This window comes from Sebastes fasciatus, chromosome 3 (genome assembly GCF_043250625.1).
Source record: "Sebastes fasciatus isolate fSebFas1 chromosome 3, fSebFas1.pri, whole genome shotgun sequence".
NCBI lineage: Eukaryota > Metazoa > Chordata > Actinopteri > Perciformes > Sebastidae > Sebastes > Sebastes fasciatus.
Window position 1 is genome coordinate 10385566 of NC_133797.1, and position 20948 is coordinate 10406513.

At 44.3% G+C, this 20948-nt stretch overlaps 1 protein-coding gene across 9 annotated transcripts in view; it reads right to left on the minus strand.

Moving 5' to 3' along the window:
* The window catches only part of htt (huntingtin), a 49404-nt gene that overhangs the window by 4857 nt on the left and 23599 nt on the right, over nt 1-20948 (minus strand). For 4 of the 9 annotated variants that reach the window (XM_074628827.1, XM_074628824.1, XM_074628826.1 and 1 more), the window contains 33 exons: nt 20808-20886; nt 20466-20627; nt 20315-20370; nt 20050-20198; nt 19693-19829; nt 19471-19587; nt 18531-18653; nt 17243-17502; nt 16959-17101; nt 16546-16774; nt 16311-16455; nt 16007-16186; nt 15662-15838; nt 15321-15397; nt 13223-13358; nt 12967-13089; nt 12644-12851; nt 11540-11685; nt 11084-11261; nt 10452-10553; nt 10112-10296; nt 9653-9779; nt 9409-9512; nt 8817-8971; nt 8593-8732; nt 8422-8507; nt 8154-8284; nt 7921-8053; nt 7492-7647; nt 5385-5575; nt 4862-4976; nt 3446-3659; nt 86-299 (listed from right to left, as the gene is read on the minus strand). In XM_074628827.1, the coding sequence (XP_074484928.1) occupies nt 86-299; nt 3446-3659; nt 4862-4976; nt 5385-5575; nt 7492-7647; nt 7921-8053; nt 8154-8284; nt 8422-8507; nt 8593-8732; nt 8817-8971; nt 9409-9512; nt 9653-9779; nt 10112-10296; nt 10452-10553; nt 11084-11261; nt 11540-11685; nt 12644-12851; nt 12967-13089; nt 13223-13358; nt 15321-15397; nt 15662-15838; nt 16007-16186; nt 16311-16455; nt 16546-16774; nt 16959-17101; nt 17243-17502; nt 18531-18653; nt 19471-19587; nt 19693-19829; nt 20050-20198; nt 20315-20370; nt 20466-20627; nt 20808-20886 (4878 nt within the window). The remainder of the gene's footprint in view (nt 1-85; nt 300-3445; nt 3660-4861; nt 4977-5384; nt 5576-7491; nt 7648-7920; nt 8054-8153; nt 8285-8421; nt 8508-8592; nt 8733-8816; nt 8972-9408; nt 9513-9652; nt 9780-10111; nt 10297-10451; nt 10554-11083; nt 11262-11539; nt 11686-12643; nt 12852-12966; nt 13090-13222; nt 13359-15320; nt 15398-15661; nt 15839-16006; nt 16187-16310; nt 16456-16545; nt 16775-16958; nt 17102-17242; nt 17503-18530; nt 18654-19470; nt 19588-19692; nt 19830-20049; nt 20199-20314; nt 20371-20465; nt 20628-20807; nt 20887-20948) is intronic. The other 5 variants (XM_074628831.1, XM_074628823.1, XM_074628830.1 and 2 more) reach the window with 3 other exon arrangements.

Sequence of the window (20948 nt, forward strand, 5' to 3'; positions counted from 1 at the left end):
TAAGTGTGTATGTTGTTGTTTTTATAAAAACGGTGTGCATTTCTTGTACAATGGAGGGTGTGCAAGTGTGTGTGTGTGTGTGTACCTGTCGAAGAGCACAGAGACTCTCTCCATGGCAACAATGATCGACTCGCTGTCTGGGGCCTGAGGGTCAGAGTGGGCGGGGCGACTGGCAGGGCTGGCTTTCTCCTTTCCTGAGGAGAAACCAACATGACCTGCCGTGACGCCCACCGCCTCTGCTACGGCACAGTCAACCTGACCTCTAACCCCTGTCACGTCTGAACCCGACGCGAGCACCGCTGAGAGGACGAGAGGGGAGGGGAGGGGGGGGTGCACCGGTTGAACCAGTGGAGGAGAGGTTAGATTGGGGACACTGATATCACAAGATTCAGATCAGAATTTAGTCGACCGCAAACAGACAAATTGGTGGAATTCTGGGAGCTACCTCCAGTCAAATCACCTTCTTAAAGGGGACCTATTATGCTTTTTCCCTTTCATTTAGTGCGTTATATAGTGTTTTTGTGCATGTTAAAAGGTCTGCAAAGTTAAAAAGCCCAAAGTCCACGCCAAAGGGAGTTACTCTCCCCCACAGAAACACTGCTCCTGAACTGCCTGAAACGCCTTGCTTGAAGTCCCGCCTTTTCTTCCCTAACGTGGTGATGTCACCAAGTAACACATTTGCTTAGCAGCTAGTTTGGAACGCCCTCAAATAAAGCTAGTTCAAGCGAAGCTGGAGCGGAGACCGAAGAGTTTGGTTCGGTTGACCAATCACAACAAAGTGGTCCAGCTGACCAATCAGAGCAGACTGGGCTTTTCGGAACAAATACAAGTATGTACCTGAAAATGAGCATAATAGGTCCTCTTTAAGAAGTAGGTTTTCTGTAAGTGACTGGTGCTTATTAAAGTATTAGGAGAGATTTTCAATGTCATGTTTCCTGGGTACATTACATACTAGATTATCCTCTCCTGTGGCCTGAATGTGCCTCAGCTTGCTTTGCTGTACAGCACATAAAGAAAAGGTATGTCTAAAGTTACAAATCAGTTTGTATTAAGGAGCCGGGGATTACTCAAGGGACTTGCTGGCTAGCTCTTGCTAAGAGTTGCTACGGTTAGTACGGGAACGACGTAGGGGTTAGAGGTAGGGTATATCAGAGGTATGTATAGAATACACTAATCACATGCAGGAAGCAAGCAGTACTGTTGTTTAATGCTGTCACAGGCATCACTACAGGGTTGGTCGGAGCTTTAAAAAAAACAATCTGTTATGCTGTAAAAAGAGATTTAATGAATGTAAATGACTAGTATTGGTCAGTGTTACAGGCAGTGGGTGTGAAGAAGGCAGGTATGTAAAACAATTGTAATAGTATGTACTGTAAGCTGCATGCAATGATAGCCTGCACAATCAGGCGTAAGCTAGTGAGTTAGTATCTCAGTAGGCTTAGAGGCACCAATGTGTTCCTATATTCTTAGGATTGTCCCAGTTCTGCCCCACAACACTTCCCCTTTCTTATAGAGTCTCTCTCCGCTATGAGGTAAGTAACTCCAGTGAGGTACGCCGTAATGGGACACACCAGCGTGGAGGAACGTTTTTTTTGTGTCGTTTACAGCAGATCATACCCTACTTATTTTTGCTTTTGTCGGACACCCCGTTTCTATTTATTCCTGTCGCTTGCTTAGAAAGCGGCACAATGGACGAGGAACTGAGTTTTTTTTTATTTTTATGATACCTCCTCATTTCACTACAAAAACCTAAATAAAGACGGCAGCTGACTGGAGGAAGATCGCCTGAAAGTTCCCTACTTGCTGATGGCTATACTGTGAAGCCGTCTACACATGATCAGTGGTAAAATCGCTCTGGGCTGGCTGTGCCATTGTTTGGACGCGCTACCCTTGGCGTGGCGCACGGCCCAAAATTGCCATCGAGCGCTGCGCTCAAAGTTCAAATTATTTCAACTGACTTTTCAAAGCACAACCAATGAGAACAGCTACACCTGTTGTTGTTTCCCAGAAACAGAGAATGGCATTCCTTGCACTCTGCAAGGCTCTGCGCCCTACCTCGCAGTGAGTGAGGAGGAAATGTCTTATGGGAAGGCAGCTTATGTCATTTCTTTGTGTTTTCTGTTTAAAAAGTACAAACATCGGAAGATAGTAAGTGGTTACGTCTCCAGTCTGATCTCAAGCTCACAGCTGATAGGTACGTGGTTTGTTTACATGCTGTAACATAACGCTTGCTGTAAGGACACAATGACACTCTCTGCGGCCGAGTTCTCTCCATCATTACGGTTGTTATTAAATTATTCCTCGTTCAGCTTGACCCAATGTTACATTTCATTTTCAATCAATGAAAGTGACGTTGTGTGACTCCCGTCATGCGGTGCATTCAGTGAGCGCGAGGAAGACTTTTTTTCACAATCTAATAATTTTCACATTCAAATATGTTTTTTTTTACTATTCAAATATATATATTTATGATATTTGTTGACAGCCCTACTTCGTACTGCTGTCTACATCCTTATTTTTGTCATTTATGATAGCGAAGGCAAATCACTGTGTGTGGGAGAGGTGGAGGGTCACTGTACATAATACTAGGAAGGAAGGAGTTTAGGATGAGAGCACAGGAAAGAAATGGGACACATCCTCACTGAAGCAGTGATGACATTAGTTAAGCATGCAGACCTTCAAGTTTGGACCATTACTTAATAGAGTGCAACAGGAATGAGTCATAAAACCCGGAAATGATTTAGCATTTTAGCACTTCCGGTTCCCTCGTCTGGAAGTCAATGGGGTTTTAGTTAGATGTCTGAAATAAGGTCTGTGGTTAACACAAGCTGAAGAGATTTTAACGTTTGTTCTACAATATAAAATACATCAGTAAATATCCCACTCTCCCACTATCCCAGCCTTTACAGCCTCGTTGTGTATACTCACGTTCATGCGACCGTGTTGTAGTTCGCTTATAGCCTAACGTTAGCTTTTTTACTTCTGGCGATTGAATTCACGCTTCAAAAATAATAGAAGTGGTGTTCATTTGTGGGGATTTCTTGCTGAACAAAACGTGTAAGTATCATAAACGTGTTTGCCACAGAGCTTATTTCCTGCAATAATCCAAAAGCCAATGGAAAAATCCCATTGGCTCTTTGTCGAGGGAACCAGGGCGATGTTAACTTCCTGGTTGGCCTACAAATGCATCATCCCTGGAGCACTCCATTAAAATGCCACAGTAAGGTTAACTGATGATAAAAGTAGTCTACTACTATTTAGAGAGCCCATGCAGGTGAGTTAGCCAGCTAGCTAAATCCCATGATGAGCTTGCAGTGGATTGAGAAAGTCTCAGCAGCAGTAATGGAAGCACCAGTCCTTATGCAGTACATGCTGGTGATTTAGCCAGAATGCAGGATGCTACATTGCAGTCGCGGTGGCTCGGTCGTGTTAGAACCCTTCTTACCGGTGTACATGCAGGTGAGCATGAGGCCCAGGGCGGCCATGGCTCTGTGCGGCGACGGCATGTTGACTCTGTCCACGCTGAGTTTGACCAGCGCTTCTCCATCCACACGGGACAACTGCTCTGACAGCAGGAGGCGCTCCAGGCCGCGCAGCACGCAGTGATAGATGACGGAGGGAGTGGAGTCCTCGCTGGCCGACACCATCACACCACACACCTGGCAGACGGGGACAGAGGCAGGAAATAAGAGGAGGTGAGAGAGAGACATTTTTACAGAGAGGAAAAAGAACGGGATGCATAATGTTTGACACGGTGAATAGCTAAAGAGGAACACCAGCACATCATGAGTATAAAAATCCAATGCGTTACTTTAATGCATAGACTGATTGTGACAAATCAAACTCAAAATAGTTTTTGTTTTTTTATCTATTTGAATATGTTATTTGTGTCCCATTCTGAAATAGTGCCAGACATCCCCTAATCAAGTTCATATTACTTCACACCAGAGATGCTCACAAGCCGTTTTTTTGCAAGTCTAAGTTAAGTCTCTGATTGTAATGAGTGTTCTCATCTGCTGCATGCCACCCGGTCTGCTTAGAACACCGCATAGCTATATTTAAGGAATTCAAAGCATGTACTGTATTATTATCACTCCTTTATCTATTACAGTAATCGGTATTAGTGTTTTCACAATAATGGAATTTCTACGGTCTGTGTCTTATGGCGACGGTCGGGGGGCTGGAGTAGGAAGAGTTGACTGTTTTGCAAGACGGGCTTCACTAGATATAACTTTGCGGGTTTTGGTGCTTCCGTGTAGTTTTTGTTGGAACAGCATAGCCACACGCAAGCGCGCATGAGACACCGACCTGATTTATACGTGTAAGAAGTTATAAACAGTACCTTTAAGTCGGAACAACAACTCAAAACTTAAAGTTTTGTCAACATTTACAAATTATTCTGCAGCACTTTCACCATTTAAATAAATTATTTGCTATACAGGATGTTAAGTGTCTCTAATGTCTTTCTACACCATACAGGCAATGAATCGTGTTGTTCAGGGATGCATGAAGCTGCGGGTGGGAGGAGAACAATATCAAGCAATGACGGTTGGGGTAGCCTAGTAGTACCGTCAAGAACTTCAAACTAGTTTCACCCCTGACTATGAGTGAGTGAGAGGAGGCGGGGCTATGTGGGCACTGCCGCGGTGTGTGCGGGTGTGTTGGTGTATCAGCTGGCTGTCGGAGAGAAGAGAGTGAGAAAGCACAGCTGGTACTGGTGTATTGATAATGCGGAAAATATAGTAATGATGAATGATTGTGTTCACGAGTCCCAAAGCTCGAGTCAAGTCACCTTGTGTGCAGCATAAGTGTGACTCGAGTCCTCATCTCTGCTTCACACGTATTCACACAGAATGTTTACCTGTATAATTCCAGCCATGAACTCAGCTCCTACATCCAGAGGGTAGTTCTCCATCATGTAGAAGGCCACTGCGCACATTACCAACACGTGCTGCTGGTTATGCAGGTTCACACAGCTGCAGCAGACACCGAGAGGAGACATACAGAGTGAGTGGGGAAAAAAAATTAAGATTAAAATAAAACAGAAAGGCCAGTAGTCTGTTTGTTTGAAATGTGAAGGGCAGCACCTACTGGCCAAATGCTGTACTGCACTCTTGGCCCTATCACGGATTCTGTGCTGAACTGAGGGTTTTAGTCTCAGATCAAAGAAATTTGTCTGAGACAGGTAACAGTATTGTAATCTACACTAGCCCTAAACTGGATGAAACTAATTGATTCCAACATCCACCTTCAGTGCAGGGGGGTCACACACCGACATTAAACACATTTGCTCCCCGAGTCTCTTTTCATCATCAGCTCAGCTCATTACATGATGAAATGAGGTCAGTGTCTGTTTGACGCAGAGAATAGAGAGCGATACTCACTGAGCGATAGCCTTGAGGTTGGACAGCAGGTACTCTGAGATGGTGGGGATGAGCTGTTTGGCCGTGTCATCCAGCAGGTCACACTCCAACACATACAGAACTCCATGCAGAGCCCCCATGCGGCTGGGCAGGTGGGTGCTGCGCAGAGTCGTTTCCAACAGGCGACACACAGGCTCCGCTATTGCTTTGTCCTACAAAAACACATTGAGATTGTTCATACATGTAAGCGATAGCTCATGACCGCTTCGTGCCGGGGCGAACAACACCCCTTATACGCAATATAATCACAATGTATCACGGCCTGAAGTGGGCAATTGCTTTTATAAAACGGTCATCAAGTCATGTTATGGCCATTTTCATAGGGGTCCCTTGACCTCTGACCTCAAGATATGTGAATGAAAATGGGTTCTATGGGTACCCACGAGTCTCCCCTTTACAGACATGCCCACTTTATGATAATCACATGCAGTTTGGGGCAAGTCATAGTCAAGTCAGCACACTGACACACTGACAGCTGTTGTTGCCTGTTGGGCTGCAGTTTGCCATGTTATGATTTGAGCATATTTTATGCTAAATGCAGTACCTGTGAGGGTTTCTAGACAATATTTGTCATTGTTTTGTGTTAATTGATTTCCAATAATAAATATATATACATTTGCATAAAGAAAGTATATTTGCCCACTCCCATGTTAATAAGAGTATTAAATACTTAACAAATCTCCCTTTAAGGTACATTTTGAACAGATAAAAAATGTGCAATTAATTGCAACTATTTTAAACGATTGAAAGTCTTACTATTTATTTATATTATTTGTATGTTGCCATTGCCAAACATGATAACTGCTTGTACTAGGCTTGCCTTGTTTTGTTAGGTGGAGGTGTGTTGCCTGACATTGCGAGGATATTGCTCCACTTTCTCCGGTCCCAGAGTTTTCAGTTGCCAATAGCAATAGCTCTGGAGGGATGTTTCACACTTGTGGCCACAATCTCTCTCATGTCAAAACCAGCATCAGATCAGTTTCTGAATCGTGGTGCTGCGGAGGCAGTGGTTAGTGCATTTCTGCTGCGTTCCTGCTTGCATGCATATGCTGGGCAACATTGTGGAAACTCCTCTTTATGTAGCGTATAGTGCATGTTGTTTAGCAGGTGGATTGTTTTCTGGAAAGGGGCACAGCTCAGTCCACTCCTCCATAGAAGCTAACTTTAAATGTTTCCATTTTGTCACACGTTTAGCAGTCAACTTTCGTACTTTGTATATGTAACCTGGTCTGTGTTGGTGGAAGTGATCCCCCCCCACGTGGCCCTGTTGCTAAGCAACCATTACAACACATTAGTCTTTGTTAGTTTAGTCTCAGACGTGGAGTGATAATGAAAGTGCAAAGGAATAAGACGTCATAGCAGTGGTGTGTGCCTATTATATCACCACTTCAAACCAGAATTGGTTCAGATCAGAGGTACTCATTTTATACTGTAGAATATCAGATTAGAGGTTAAAGCTGCAGTAGGCAGTATATTTTTGTCATCATTGGGCAACAATTCCATAATAACCTTTCAGCATACTGTGATTCAAGTGTTCTGAGAGAAAACTAGACTTCTGCACCTCCTCATGGCTCTGTTTTCAGGCTTTAGAAAACCAGCCCGTGACGGGAGACTTTCACCAATCACAGGTCATTTTATTGAGAGAGAGCGTTCCTATTGGCTGTGCTCCAGTCATGTGACCGGAACTTGGCGTTCCTTCACCAGATTTCACAATGGCGGCGGTGTCACAAACTTTCTCATTTTACAGCTAACCCGTGCACTACAAGATAATTCTGAAAACATTTGAGTTGAGAAAGGCATTAACATAACATAATATTTATTAATATTTGATCAGCGCTGCCTAGTTTGACCGTTTGGTCGTAGTTTGCAAGTGATTGACAGCCGGCTCTCAGACGGCAGTTGGACAGCAGACCTCAGATCAGCTCTTACTGCTCGTGTTGTCATTTTTTAAAATCATATTTGCTCCAATCTCGCCTACTTCAGCTTTAATGGTACACTTCGACAACTAATCACAAACGCACATCTTTCTGCCATCAAAAGGTTCCCCCCACCCCACAGCCATACTCACCATGCCCAGTACGGCAGCAGCCTTGCAGATGGCAGGCACCAGGTATTGATTGAGGATCTCATCCTCTGGCGGGTGGAGCTTCTGCAGTTCCATCAGGGTGGCAAACATCATGTCAAACTGGTTCCTCTCTGTGAACAGGTCCGACACCGCCAGCAGCTACAGAGGACAACAAGAGGGGGGAAGATGGAGGAGAGGGTGAGAGGAGAGGAGAGCTGACCCCATTTCTGTTGGATCCCCTCAAACATTTCTTCTTTACCCAGAACAGACAAGCAGGTATGGATTTTTCTGCTTTCCAGGGTGAGGAAAACTAGGGTCTTTGTCTACTGTTCTCTCAAGAATAACTTGGAAACTCTAAACAGTTTTAGGCAACCCTTTACTGATATGAATCAACAAACGCCTGGCTGAACAAGTGCGTGCATCGCAGCTCACCGATCGGACCACTTCACTGACGAGGATGGTCGGGGTCCTCCTGTTACTCGGGGAGCCAGGGATCAGCCACTGGCTGTAGAGATCCAGGAGGAACTGGGAACATGAATGAATGTCCACACCTGCACGATGCTTCCTGAAAACACAGACACACCGTGGTAAGTCCCGTTGTGCATTCTTTCAGCGCGTGTGTTGAGACTGAAGAAATGAGCGAGTGCACGTCATATTTGACTGACCTAGAGTTGATCGGAGATGTCGGTGGGGAAGTGGGGGCTGGAGTGTCTGCTTCATCTTCTTCATCCTCACCCCATTCTTCCTCTCTCAGTGGGGTGATGTTGTTACCTAACCACACCGAGTGGATGGAGACCTGGAGAGAAGAGAAGGAAAAAAAACATTTAACATTGTGCTACTGACAATTTATTAAAATGAAGAACGTAAACCAAAACACACAGTTCCTCAAGCTTCATTTTATCCACCACGTCATCTTTATTATGCATCCCATACCTGTCCCAGTTTGTAGTCCATGTTGCCCATCTCCCTCTCTGTGTTGATCTGAAGCAGCAGCTTCTCATGGCTGATCAGCGTGCCTGCTGAAACAAAATTAAACAAAAATTAGAGCGATAGGTGCAAGTGTATCAGCAGTGGGTAAAGAAAGACTTGTGGATGATGTGTTACCAGGCGACGCTGCCGATAGCGAGGGTACGGGGTCCCAGGCGTGGTACGGGTGGTGTGTATGGACGTTGTCTCTCTTCGACACAAGAGCCTGAATCTCTCTCTCCACCTCGCCCCTGATCACTGCAAGTTTCCTTCCAAACCTAGGAACACACACACAGAATAATTTAAATATCACTGCCTGCTTATTCTGGGCACTACCACAGTGTAAATAGCTGCATCGCTACCGTGTTTCCAGGGCTTTGAGGCTCTTGTTGCGGGGCTGCTGTTCCAGACAGCTGACTGCAGGGTTGCCAGCAGTGGGCAGGGTCATGGCACTCAGCACCAGGCTGGTGATGGCCTGCACTGCTAACACATTCAACTGGGTACGCTCCAAATCCTCCTAGAGACAAAAGGATTAACAAAATATTGAGACAGAAGGGAAAGACGGAACTGAGTGATGTATAATAGTTTCCCCACGATTTATTCCAATGTGTCTGAGGTGTCATGAAACAGATACAGCAACAGGCTACAAGTAAATTTCAATGGAAGCCGGTGACATGAAGCTACAAACTGACGCCCGACAAATTACAAATCAAAGTTGAGCTGGTCACAAGTTTTTTCAGAGCTCCAATAATGCTGTAAAGCATCAATCAATCATATGTTTTTGTTTCACCCCGTTCTGTTCCATCTAAAAAATGGCCTTTGCCAGTTCCCAGTGTTATTTAACGGCAAAACTCTGCGACAACGTAGCAGGCCCCGATTGGCCGTTTTGACGCTCGTAGTGTGATCATAGCTTAAGGATGTGAACAATATTCCTGTGTGGGTGTGTGTATGTACCTCCTGTTGCGTCTCCTCCTCCTGGTCCATAGTGATGGGTTGGGTGACCAGCACCCCCAGCAGTGTGGCCCAGGTCTCCTCAAACTGAGTTCTGCTGCTCCAGCCTAAACGTATGGCAACAAAATCATTCACAAGACAGAAAATACAATATGCATCCGTCACACCCGGAACAAAATCTGACATAACGGAGATAAATCTACTCAATCATTGCAGGGAAAGCCCATTTCAGTGTGTGTTTCTGTACCCAGTGTGTTGATGCGGTAGAGGAACTCTCTGAAGACATCCTTTTCCTGCAGGAAGTCCACAGGGATCTCTGGTAGCGTTGTGCCGTACTCTCCTCCTGGCTGAGGGGACCAGCCCAGTTTCCAAACCTACACACACACACCAGGGTTTACGCTAGACTTTTTATTTGACGGCCAATATTCTATAATTCCAGCCATATACAACAACTACTGGACATATGTTTTAAATAGCCATACAATAGCCTATATTTGACTATTAATATATATATATTATACTATTAATTAATTAGGCATATTTCCCAATGGACATTTTGGCTGTTCATTTAATCTGCTGGACAACTACAGTACCAGCAAAAAGCCAACATATACCGGCTAATGTAAACCCTGACACACACATCTTTTTAATAGACCAATACAATAATGTATACAAACTCAAGGCACAATATCTTTCACACACTGACCAGTGGAGGTACTCGGGTGTAGCTGTTGACCAGAGGCAGCCGGGACAGACTGATGACAATGTTGCGCAAGGTTGGTGTGAGGAAAGCAGGGAATGCACTGTTTCTATGGTGACCCAGGGCGAGGATGCTCTGCAGGCCTTCCACCAGCTCCGCCATGATCTCACACGCTTTCCACTCGCACATGTCTGCAACACACATGTGAAAGCTTTAAGGGACTCATAATGGCAATGACTCAGAAGAAATGACACCATTAGACATCGGACAGAGTGGCGAAGCAAAGCCCTGAAAGACTAAATAACAGAAAACACAGCAATTTTACAGAATCTCTAAGCGAACTCACGGTCAGCATGTGCAGAGTCCACTTCGTCTCCTTCAGCTTCTCTCTCTGCCTTCGTCTTTTTCTTCTCTGGATGCAGAAGCTGGTCACCAGGACTCACAGCCACTGGGGAGGCCAAGACAAATAGTTTGACCAGCATTGAAATGACACGCAGAAATTACAGCTTACAGCTCAGCCAAGGAGGACTCCATTACTGTTTACATCTTGCGCCATTACAAGCACAAGCCTCTCGTCCATGAGTAGATGCACGCTTCCTTTTGTGCGCTGACACGTTTGACGGGTGTAGTTCAGTAGAAAGAAAATAGTTCCATGAAACTGATCACAAAAAGGTTTGTGGATTATCTTGAGTAACCGGGACATGATTTATAGAGAGAGACATTGCTTCTGAGTTTTTCCAACTGTATTTTTTTAGCACCAAATCAGAGTGCCATCTAGTTTCATTATGTTAGAGAGAAGGCAGAAATCTCAACGGACGATATCTCCAACACTCTGCATTGATGAATAGCACTACAGGTAAGAGGGAAAGTTTGTATTTTTGATTTTGGGGTAACATGTCCCTTTAATGTAGTCATGGCACTTGACCATATTAAAAATCACAGGGAATGCACAAACACACGTCCTGGCGACCTCCTCACCTGCAACAATGATTTGGCGTAGGGAGTAGATGAGGGAGCAGGTGTGTGTGCTGTACTCTGGGGTGGAGAGTTTGTTCCAGACGCAGGGCTGCTGCAGGGCGAGACACAGAGAGGACAGAGCCCACTGCAGGTCCACACTCAGTGGCAGCTGGTTCTGGAGGAGACGCCAAGCTACCACCTGGCCGAAGAGGGAGACATGCAAGGGAGGAAGATGAAGTAAACGCATCCAGAATTTAAATTGGATAATCAGGATGAAATTATGGGGTCCCATTACGTTAGACAGAACATTACACTCTTTTCACCACTATTTTATGATGGAGACTGAAGCCTGGAAATCTTACCAAACAAAAGAAATGAACATTTTCTCTTAAATTATTTGATTATATGAATCTATAAGCAAGGATCATTTAAACAAGTGACTAAACCAAATTAGATGTTCAATATGTTGTCTTTTACCTCAGCGGCAGTGCAGGTGAAAGTGGTGATGAGGTGTTCCTTGTCAGAGGGGATATGTAGTGAGGGAGGCAGCTGGCTCACACTCAGCAGGTACTGGGACAGAGCTCTGCAGAGCGACAAAACCCTGGGGTAGAAACTTGGCTCATCTGAAAAACACCGTAGACACATAAATAAACAGAATACTTAAAACTGTAGTTACAGAGGGTGAACAGATTTAGGTTTCAAGTCAACATATTTCCTGCTTGTGATACACAATGCAACCTCAATACTTTACAGAACAATTCATGCTCAATAAAGTCACTTTAAGTTCAAGTTGTACAAGAGCTCAAAATTTAAGACACTTATGTTGCATTCACACCAAGAGCAAAAGTCAATTTTCGCCTCGCTTTACTTGCACAAGTTGGACCGCCGCTACTGGAGTATGAACCCAAAATAAACATATTGTGCTGTGATTTAATTGCAATACACAGATCAAAATGAAATTACATAATGATGTTGATTTGTAAAAAGTCTGAATCAATGCTTTGTCAGATCTATCCACAAGACGACAAGCAAACAACTTTTAAAATGCTTGTTTTCTGAATGGGGTTTGGATCGATCAGCGCCAGGCTATGCTAACATTGTAGCTGCTCCATCAACACTCAACATAACATCATTAGGCATAAATAGGGCAGCAACGTTGTTGTTGTTTATACCATAGACAGTCTGTGGTTTATACACATACATTTATACACAAAGTTCCGACCAGTCTCTCTGTACAAATACGAGGTACTATCGTAGCTCTGGGTGCCTGCAAACAGCCACAACAAGTTTGTCTTCCAATCTCCGATTCAAAAACGTCAGGACGTCAGCAAGAGAATCTCAACGCGGATAGGCTTTCGCGACACCTCCCAATTTCTCGCTCCAGTTTCAACTCGCCTGCCGCGAATTTGCGTCTATTCGCCTCTTTGCATTGACTTTGTATGTTATTGTGGCGTGCGAAAAGTTCGCTGTCTGCTGTGTGAATGTGCCATTAGAGATGACTCAATCTGACAGAATATGAAATTAAAGTACTCTGATTTATGTATTTTCTTCCACCAAGCTCTCGTTCCCTCCCACTCTCACCATACACCTCAGCCAGTTGGTTCCAGTAGGGCTGTGACTGGGCGGGCGGCAGGAAGGACTGGTGCGGGACAGGAAGTGACCCGGTGACCCCTGCGAGTCGCTCTAGGGTCACCTGCAGGGCTGTCTCCAACAAGAGCAACCCCTGACCCCGTGCTAACCGCTGCATCCCCATACTCAGACACGGACACAGCAGGCTTAGGTTGAACTCCTGTGGGGGGGGAAAGGTCAGGTTCAGATGCAATATAATCCAATATTAATCAATCAATATGATCAAGAATATTTATCCTCGAGGTTTGATATCTGAGCGCTGCAGTCTGTGTCACCTTGCAGCTCATGATGTTAAAGAGGTCAGCGGGAGGTAGTTTTGTGAGGAGTTCTGTCGTCTCCAACAGGGAAACATCTCCACGGAGACAACACTGAGACTTCACCAGAGCCACGTACCACTCCTGAAAAATAAAATGTAATTATGTACAGAAAATATTTATACATCCCGTTCTGAATTTCTTTACTTTGCAGGATCAAGACACTCAGTAAAAACATGAAACACATATGCACACCCTGATTCTCTAATTCACTCACCTTATCTGCAATGACCAGCTCAGGGGCAGGTGGTGGATCTCCATCCAGTGGGTGTGATGTCACAGGAGGGGTGGGGCTGCTGGTGTCAGCAACAGTGGCTCTGAACCTGTCCAGCAGGGAGTAGAACCTCTGATGCCTGTGATAAGAGAGATGAACAGAGGTTACGACACATTTTTACAATTGACAAAAAAGTGTTAACCGCCCTGTAGATGGATAGCTTCAATCAAAACACGGAGGAGTGGCTTGTCACTAAAATGAGAATAGCTGTTCCACCTTAATGAGATAATTTGGGTGTTTTGAAGTGGGGCTGTATGAGGTTCTTATCCATAATAGGTGTATTACAGTAGATGACGGTATTTTCCAACAATGAACTGAACTGAAGGTGAAACGTATCTATACCGTTTGTCATCTGAGCATGCTGGCTTTGGAGAGAGCGTAGATAAGTTTCATTTTCAGTTCCCCGTCGGAAAGGAGAAGGAAAGGGCTGTCTGACGGCAAGATATAGCAGTGAAAATATTTTAAATATAGCGTACACTTAAACTGATATTGATTGTTATAGAGGAGCCTTGTTAGGAGGCCAAAATACGTTTTGCTGCCGTCCCCATCCACAGCCCTGTATTGCTTTGCTCCAGTGTCCGTACTCCTGTCTGTTTCTCCAAGCTGGGGTTGTGCTGACCGTCATCTACTGTAAGTAATAAACCTACTACGGATAAGTACCTCATACAACCCCACTTCAAAACACCCAAACTATCCCTTCAAGAGCCTGAGCCAAAGTTGTGGCTAACTTCGGGGCTAACCCCCCTTCACTTTAATCAGCAGCAGGTGGCAAGCAAACCCCGGAGTTACAGCATTTATTCACAGACAAATAGCCTAAACTGTACACACACTGAACTGCTACATTCACAGCTAAGTTACTAATAACTGATTATATCTCTCTCTCCCTAATAGTATAATTTGCTCGAGAGCATTGCTCACGACATATTACATAAATTTGACGCCATACACCACACACTCGCTAATGTTACACCACACCAAAGATGTTTATAACAAAGATGACGCATTACAAGCTCTGCCAATGTTTTGAAATGGTATACACTTCCTGTGTCCTAGGTGAGCCCGGTCATGGGGTGTTCGCCTCCCACCCCCCCCCCCCAACTCTTTTTAAAGTGTTGTGATTGTCGTGTGGATGGATGAAAGCAGATTGGGTTATATTTGTTTAATGTATTTTATATTTTCTTTTGCCAACATTTACACAGTTAACACCCATATTTAGCATTATGAAAGTTAGTTAGCTAGGGCGTTAGCGAATATTACTGGCCAGATCTCATGAAATCTGTTGCTGAGAGAGAAAAGTCTGGAACAAAGTTAATTTTGTCTGTCTGAAATTTTGTCTGTCTTAAAAATGCCATTTTAGTGTCAAAATGTTTGGAAGATTTGTGGCTCTGGTTACTTTGGTGACTATAAGGCAAAAGAATTGGTCATAATCTGTGTTCAGGTTCACTTCTCCCATTGGAGTTAATAGACTCAGGACATGCCGTTAGTCTTCTAAAGGGGCGGGGCCATGGAGAAACCCACGTGACACCGATACAGGAAACTAACACTCAGTGCGCTGTCTCCTCTCTGAACTGTCTCAGGCCGCACACAGCGGGTATCGGCGGTACCGACACATCAGTGGGCTGGCAGTTGAATGAAATCATGTGGCTATAAACTGCTTTTGTAGTTTGAAGAAGACTAAACCCAAAACACTGGGGCGCCATCTTTCTGAGCTCAGCCACCTGTTACACCATAGAGAACGACCTCTGGCGGCTCGTACTGCGCACTAAAATACATCACTAAAATACAACATCATAGAAAGAGTAGTGTCTGTATTTATGACGGTATTGAAAATCATACTGGCGGGATTTCTAAATACCATGATATACCGTAATACCGCCTATGCGTAGCGCGTACCCCCTTCTGCTGATTGGGACTAGTTGTTACAGGTGAGAACAAAAAAACTAGAATTTGCCACATTGATAAAATGCCAGTTTTGCTCCACTATACATTATAACTGAAGCAAAACATTCCTCAAATTGGCTGCAATAGAGAAGATGTTTACCTCTGAGCCAGGCCACTAGTCTGGAGGTATTCCTGGATCCTGTCCAGTTCCTCCACAGGCACCTGAGCTATACTGTTCTGCAGGTTGGAGGGACAGAACAACACAACATTAGTGCAACATTAACAACAGTTTTTTTCCTAAGCAAGACATTCACAGCTTTTCCCAAAGCTTCACAGAAAGAGACAGTTTACATATGAATGTTTATCTATTTCTATCAAGGTATTCAGGAGTCTTATATACAGATAAGGCTCTCCTATGTGCTCATGATGCTAAGACAGAATTTATCACAAGAAGCAAACTCCCTTGTGACAAGTAAATGCAAACCAATACATAAGCTGCACCTGTAGTGTCTCAGCCAGCAGCATCTCCACCCTGCGACACGCCAGTGTGTCCACCATGCGAGCCAGAACCCTGAAGGGTGTGCTGAGCAGCTTGTCCACATAAAGCATCAGCAGGGAGCCAGACTGACTCAGGTGGATGCCTTCCAGACACTGCAGAGTCTTCTTCAACATGGTAGGCTGCAAAAGGAGGAGAGGATTCAGTTAGTAAGGCAGAAAAGGGATGACAGAAGGAGAGCAAAGAGAAAGGGCAGTGAAAGAAGAGAGGGGATGCAAACCAAAAAATAAAATGAACACTGGGTGATATATATATATATATATATAATAGCTAAAAGGGTGTAATCTCACAGTACTGAGGTTGTCACAGCGGGACTGGATGGCCTGGATGAAGAGACCGCTGGCAGCTGAGTTGCGGTGCACAGCGCTGATGAAATCCTGCACTGGAGGCTCATGGGAAAGGTTGATGAGGTCACGCACGTGGTTGACAATCAGCCAGGTCAGATGCTCCGAGTCGTGGAGGTTCTGACACTATTTTTCCGTGAGAAAATCAAAAATTGCACGTCAACTTAAAACATAAGATTTGCGTAATCAAAACATTTTTTCTATTTATGACTTATTCCAACAGTCTTAAAATATTTTGTAAGCATCTCACCACATAGTCGCAGAAGAGGATGAGGGCTCCCCTGCGTACGATCTCTCGGTTGACCATAGCTAACCGAGCCTCGGGTTTCTCCTCCTCTCCCTCCCCTGAGGAGTGAGGGCTCAGCAGCTTTGTGCACGAGAGGCTGTGTCTCCCGCTAGACAAGGATGAGACGGGGTAGATTGTCACAAGATATAGTCCTGTGCTCAAGTTCAATTTTGGACAATTTGTTGCACTGCAACTTTACCTGGGTGTCTGGTGCACCTCAGTCCACCAGGAGTAGTTGGTGTAGTCGATGATGAGGAGGACCTGGCACCACAGCAGCACCAGGGAGGGGTGGGTGGTGATCAGGCACTGCACCATGCTGTTCAGACCCTCTAAAGGGTAAAAGAGGCCGGCCTCGGTGCCAGTCTGTCCACCTCCACCCTCACCCTTCAGGAGACGGCTAGCTGCAGCTGTGATCCTGCGGAACATTCCTGGAAGGAAAAGGGAAAGGGCTGTCATGGTGTTCAAGTAAAATGGTTTGTATTCAAAGTGCACCAATATCAAAAGAACATCATGCAACTGATTTGGTGAAATGTGACGCATTTCATTCTAAAGCTTAATATCTACCCGTTTTAGTCACAACAAAAATGACCATTGAAATGATATAAAGCTCACCACTTTTGAAGACATGTATGAGACACATGAGCAGTGTGCCCAGTTGCTGGCAGTAGAAGGTGTGTTGCTGCTCTGTAATGTCCACTTTAACCTGTCTGGAGGAAATGTCATCCAGCAACACTCCTACCAGCTGGAGCAGGAACCTGGAAGGACGGAATAGGGGACATATGTCAAGTGAAAAAAAGACACGTGGAGGCAAAGTAGGAAAATAAAAGCATTGTCCGAGTAAAAACATCCCTCAAGCCTTCCGTGAGAAGCATCAGACAGTGAACACAATCACTAACCTGGCAAAGGTTTCCTCCGGCAGGGCTTTTTGTGCCTCACCATTAGGTTCCTGGCTGCCGAGTGTGTCGGCAATGGGTGGGTCACTCGGGGAGGGGCACTGCTGATGCAGACGACGGATTGTGTGGCAGGAGAGGAGGTGCGGGGTGAGGGAGAGCTCGTGGACCCGTGACAGGACAATGTCCTCAGTGGACTGGGAGACGAGAACCCTGAGCACTGCCAGGATACCAGACACCCACAGCTGGACTGTAGCTACCGATGCCTGGGAGAGCAGAGGTTTGAGTTCAAGTCAAATCTATAATTTAAACTTAAATACTTTAACAAAACTTTAATAAAATCTAACTTTTGTAATCACTTAACAAAAAGTAGACAAGGCGTGTTAAAAGGATAGTTCGGATGTTTTGAAGTGGGGTTGTTTGGGGTACTCATCCATAATCAGTGTATTACCTACAGTAGATGACGCAGCAGTATGGGCACAGGAGCAAAGCAATGTACTGCTGTGGACGGGGACGACAGCAAAATGTATTTTAGCCACCTAAAAGAAAGGCTCATCTAAAAAAATAAATAAATAAAATCAGCATCAGTTTAAGTGTACATTATATTTAGAATATTCTCACCACTTTATCTTGCCGTCAGACAGCCCTTTCCGATGGGGAACTGAAGCAGTTGTATCCATCTTTTCTATCTTCAAAGTCACCAGACTCCATGACAAGAACAGTTATTTTACCTCGCAGAACACGTGGGTTGCTGGTCTACCGCTGCTTCGATCGGTTCGTTAGTTTGCGTTAGTGTGATTTAAGTGTTTTTAAAGGGTACGTTCAGATTCACCAAAGTCACACAAACTCAGTGATCAAGGCAGCGGTAGACCAGCAACTCCCATGTTCTGCGAGGTAAAATCACTGTTTATACAACTGCTTCAGTTCCCCGTCGGAAAGGGCTGTCTGACGGCAAGGTAAAGCGGTGAAAATATTCTAAATATAGTGTACACTTAAACCGATACAGATTTTTTTAGGTGAACCTTTCTTTTAGGTGGGTAATATACATTTTGCTGCTGCCCCTGTCCACAGCAGTTCACTGCTTTGCTCCCGTGCAGCAACTCCTGTCTGTTTCTCCAAGCTTGGGGCGTGCTGACCGCCATCTACTGTAGGTAATACACTGACTACGGATAAGTACCTCATACAACACCACTTCAAAAACACCCCAACTATCCTTTTAAGGTAAATCAGATAGGCAAGTTGAAAGTCCGTCCAGGTCTTTGTGCATGTTCAGATATCAGATGAGATGTCTCACCATGGTGACCGGGGTGACGAACATACTCTTGAGCAGCATGTCTACAGGTCTGAGAGAGGAGGGCGCCACAGTCTCAAACAGAGTGTTCAACACTCCCAACGCCTCCGGAGAGTCCAGGTGCATCTGTGAGTACACAACATATATAAACATTAATTGATGACGAATAAAAGGTTTTTACTAGGGCTGTCAATCGACCAATACATTTAATCATAAATAATCACATGAATGTCCATAGTTAATTGCAGTTAATCGCAAATTAAGTGCACATTTTTTTTCTGTTCAAAATGTACCTTAAAAGGAGATTTGCCAAGTATTTAATACTCTTTTATTTAATACTCTAAATCAACATGGGAGTGGACAAATATGCTTGCTTTATGCAAGTGTATGTATATATTTATTATTGGAAATCAATTAACACAAAACAATGACAAATCTTGTCCAGAAACCCTCACAGGTTCTGCATTTAGCATAAAAAATATGCTCAAATCATAACATGGCAAACTCAAGCTTGTGGGTACACATAGAACCCATTTTCATTCACATAGGTCAGAAGTCAAGGGACCCCTTTGAATCTGGCCATGCCAGTTTTTCCTCGCCAAAATGTAGCATAAGATAGTATGACATGGTTGGCCCTAATGGATTCCATAGGTTTTCTTGTTTCATATGATACCACTATCCTCACTCTAGCTTTAAAACTGAGCCCGCTACAACCTAAAAATCTCAAGTTGGATTAAAGAAATTAGTCGCGTTAATACTAATTTACGTTAATATCGCGTTAACTTTGACAGCCCTAGTTTTTACCAAACCATTTCATACATTATGGTCTCAACGGCTAATATTTGTCAGTGTGCACCAACATGTTTGAGCTCACGGTTAAAAATAGCTTGATTTGAATTTCCAGGTCAAAGAGGACACGATACACCTGCATGCGTTTTCCTACCTGCTGCTTAGCAATCATGGGAAGTATGACGTCAGCAATCTGCCTGGACAATCTCTTCCACTTGTCCTCGTTCTCTTTGTGACACTGCTGCAGTACAAGAATGAACATCTCCAACACCTACAACAACGCATGTAAAAGCAAATGTCAGGCACAAAAAAGATTGGTTGCAATGTTTTATGACATTAGCATGCTGTGTCCGTTTGAATCCATTTGTGACCGTACCTGATGGTGTTGCACAAGCCTGAGCAGCATGGAGACCACCACTTCTTTCTGTGTGTCCAGCTCTTTGCCTGCATCTGCTTTGTTTGAGCCCCTCAACACAAACAGGTCGTGGACTATTGGCTGCAAGGCTGGGATGGCTGTGGAGGAAGGAGGAAAGTAAAACTGAATTTCTGTAATTCAGACTCGATATCCATGTCTGTTTTTATGACAAACATTAGGGAACAAGCATGTTTTGAGGTTATGCGTTTGTTTGAAGTAATATTTAGAAATGTAAGGGAGAGTAAACTTCAGTGAAATGTGTTCACAAGTAGAAGAAATGATTGTGTATGTAGTGTGTATTGCTTTTATTCCGCTCACCATGCGTTACTGCTTTCCTGCCGCTCGCCATGATGCCGTCACACAGCTGGATGATTTTGGGGATGCTGATTATCTGCTTGGAGTGGTAACGCTCATAAGACAGCAGCACCAGGAAGAAGAAGATGTTGGGAATGATGGCCTCCGAGTCTCTGTAAGAACACGCATTATTTTAGTTCACAGGTCGGTGTGGTAGGAGAGACACATGGGTTTCTGAAAATGCCACAATGCATTGCTCTTTTACATGAGTCACAAAGAAAAAACTCACCTGAACTGTCCCACTTCAATATACTCGAACTGCTTCAGGACAAAGCCTATGAACACCTGAAACAGAAAATATCCTCCTGAGTGAGCTCTCAATTCCACAAGTTGAAGATGAACTCATGCAAAAATCATGTGTTTTTTTGTTTTTGTTTTACCTGATCTGAGTCCAACAGGCAGTAGTTGACTCTCAGCTGCACAAGTTGGGCGAGCAGATCCAGTACTTGTCTCTGCAGGGCCACAGATGTGCTGGTAGTGTACTGCTTCAACGCTTTGATCACCAGCGGCTCAAACAGACGAATGTGGTTGTGGATGGCGTTCTGGAAAAAACAAAGATGAGGTCAGAGCTTTCAGAACAGCAGCACTTCACTCAAGCAAATGAGGAATGAAAATCATCCATTATGGAAAACATTTGGCATCTTCAGCTTAATCTTCAACATATATTTTTAGCTGTTTACAATCTCAACTTAAAAAAAGGTAGCTGAACAGTGTAAGTTCACCTTGTCTCCTCTGTTGCGTGTCGCATTTGCAATGTTGGACCTCAGCTGGTTCGAAGCTTTTTGCATCACATCGAACCATCTAGAAGTTGAAAAAGAAGGCAGGTCCTGTAATGTTCTACCTGTATTTCTGTGTATTTATCC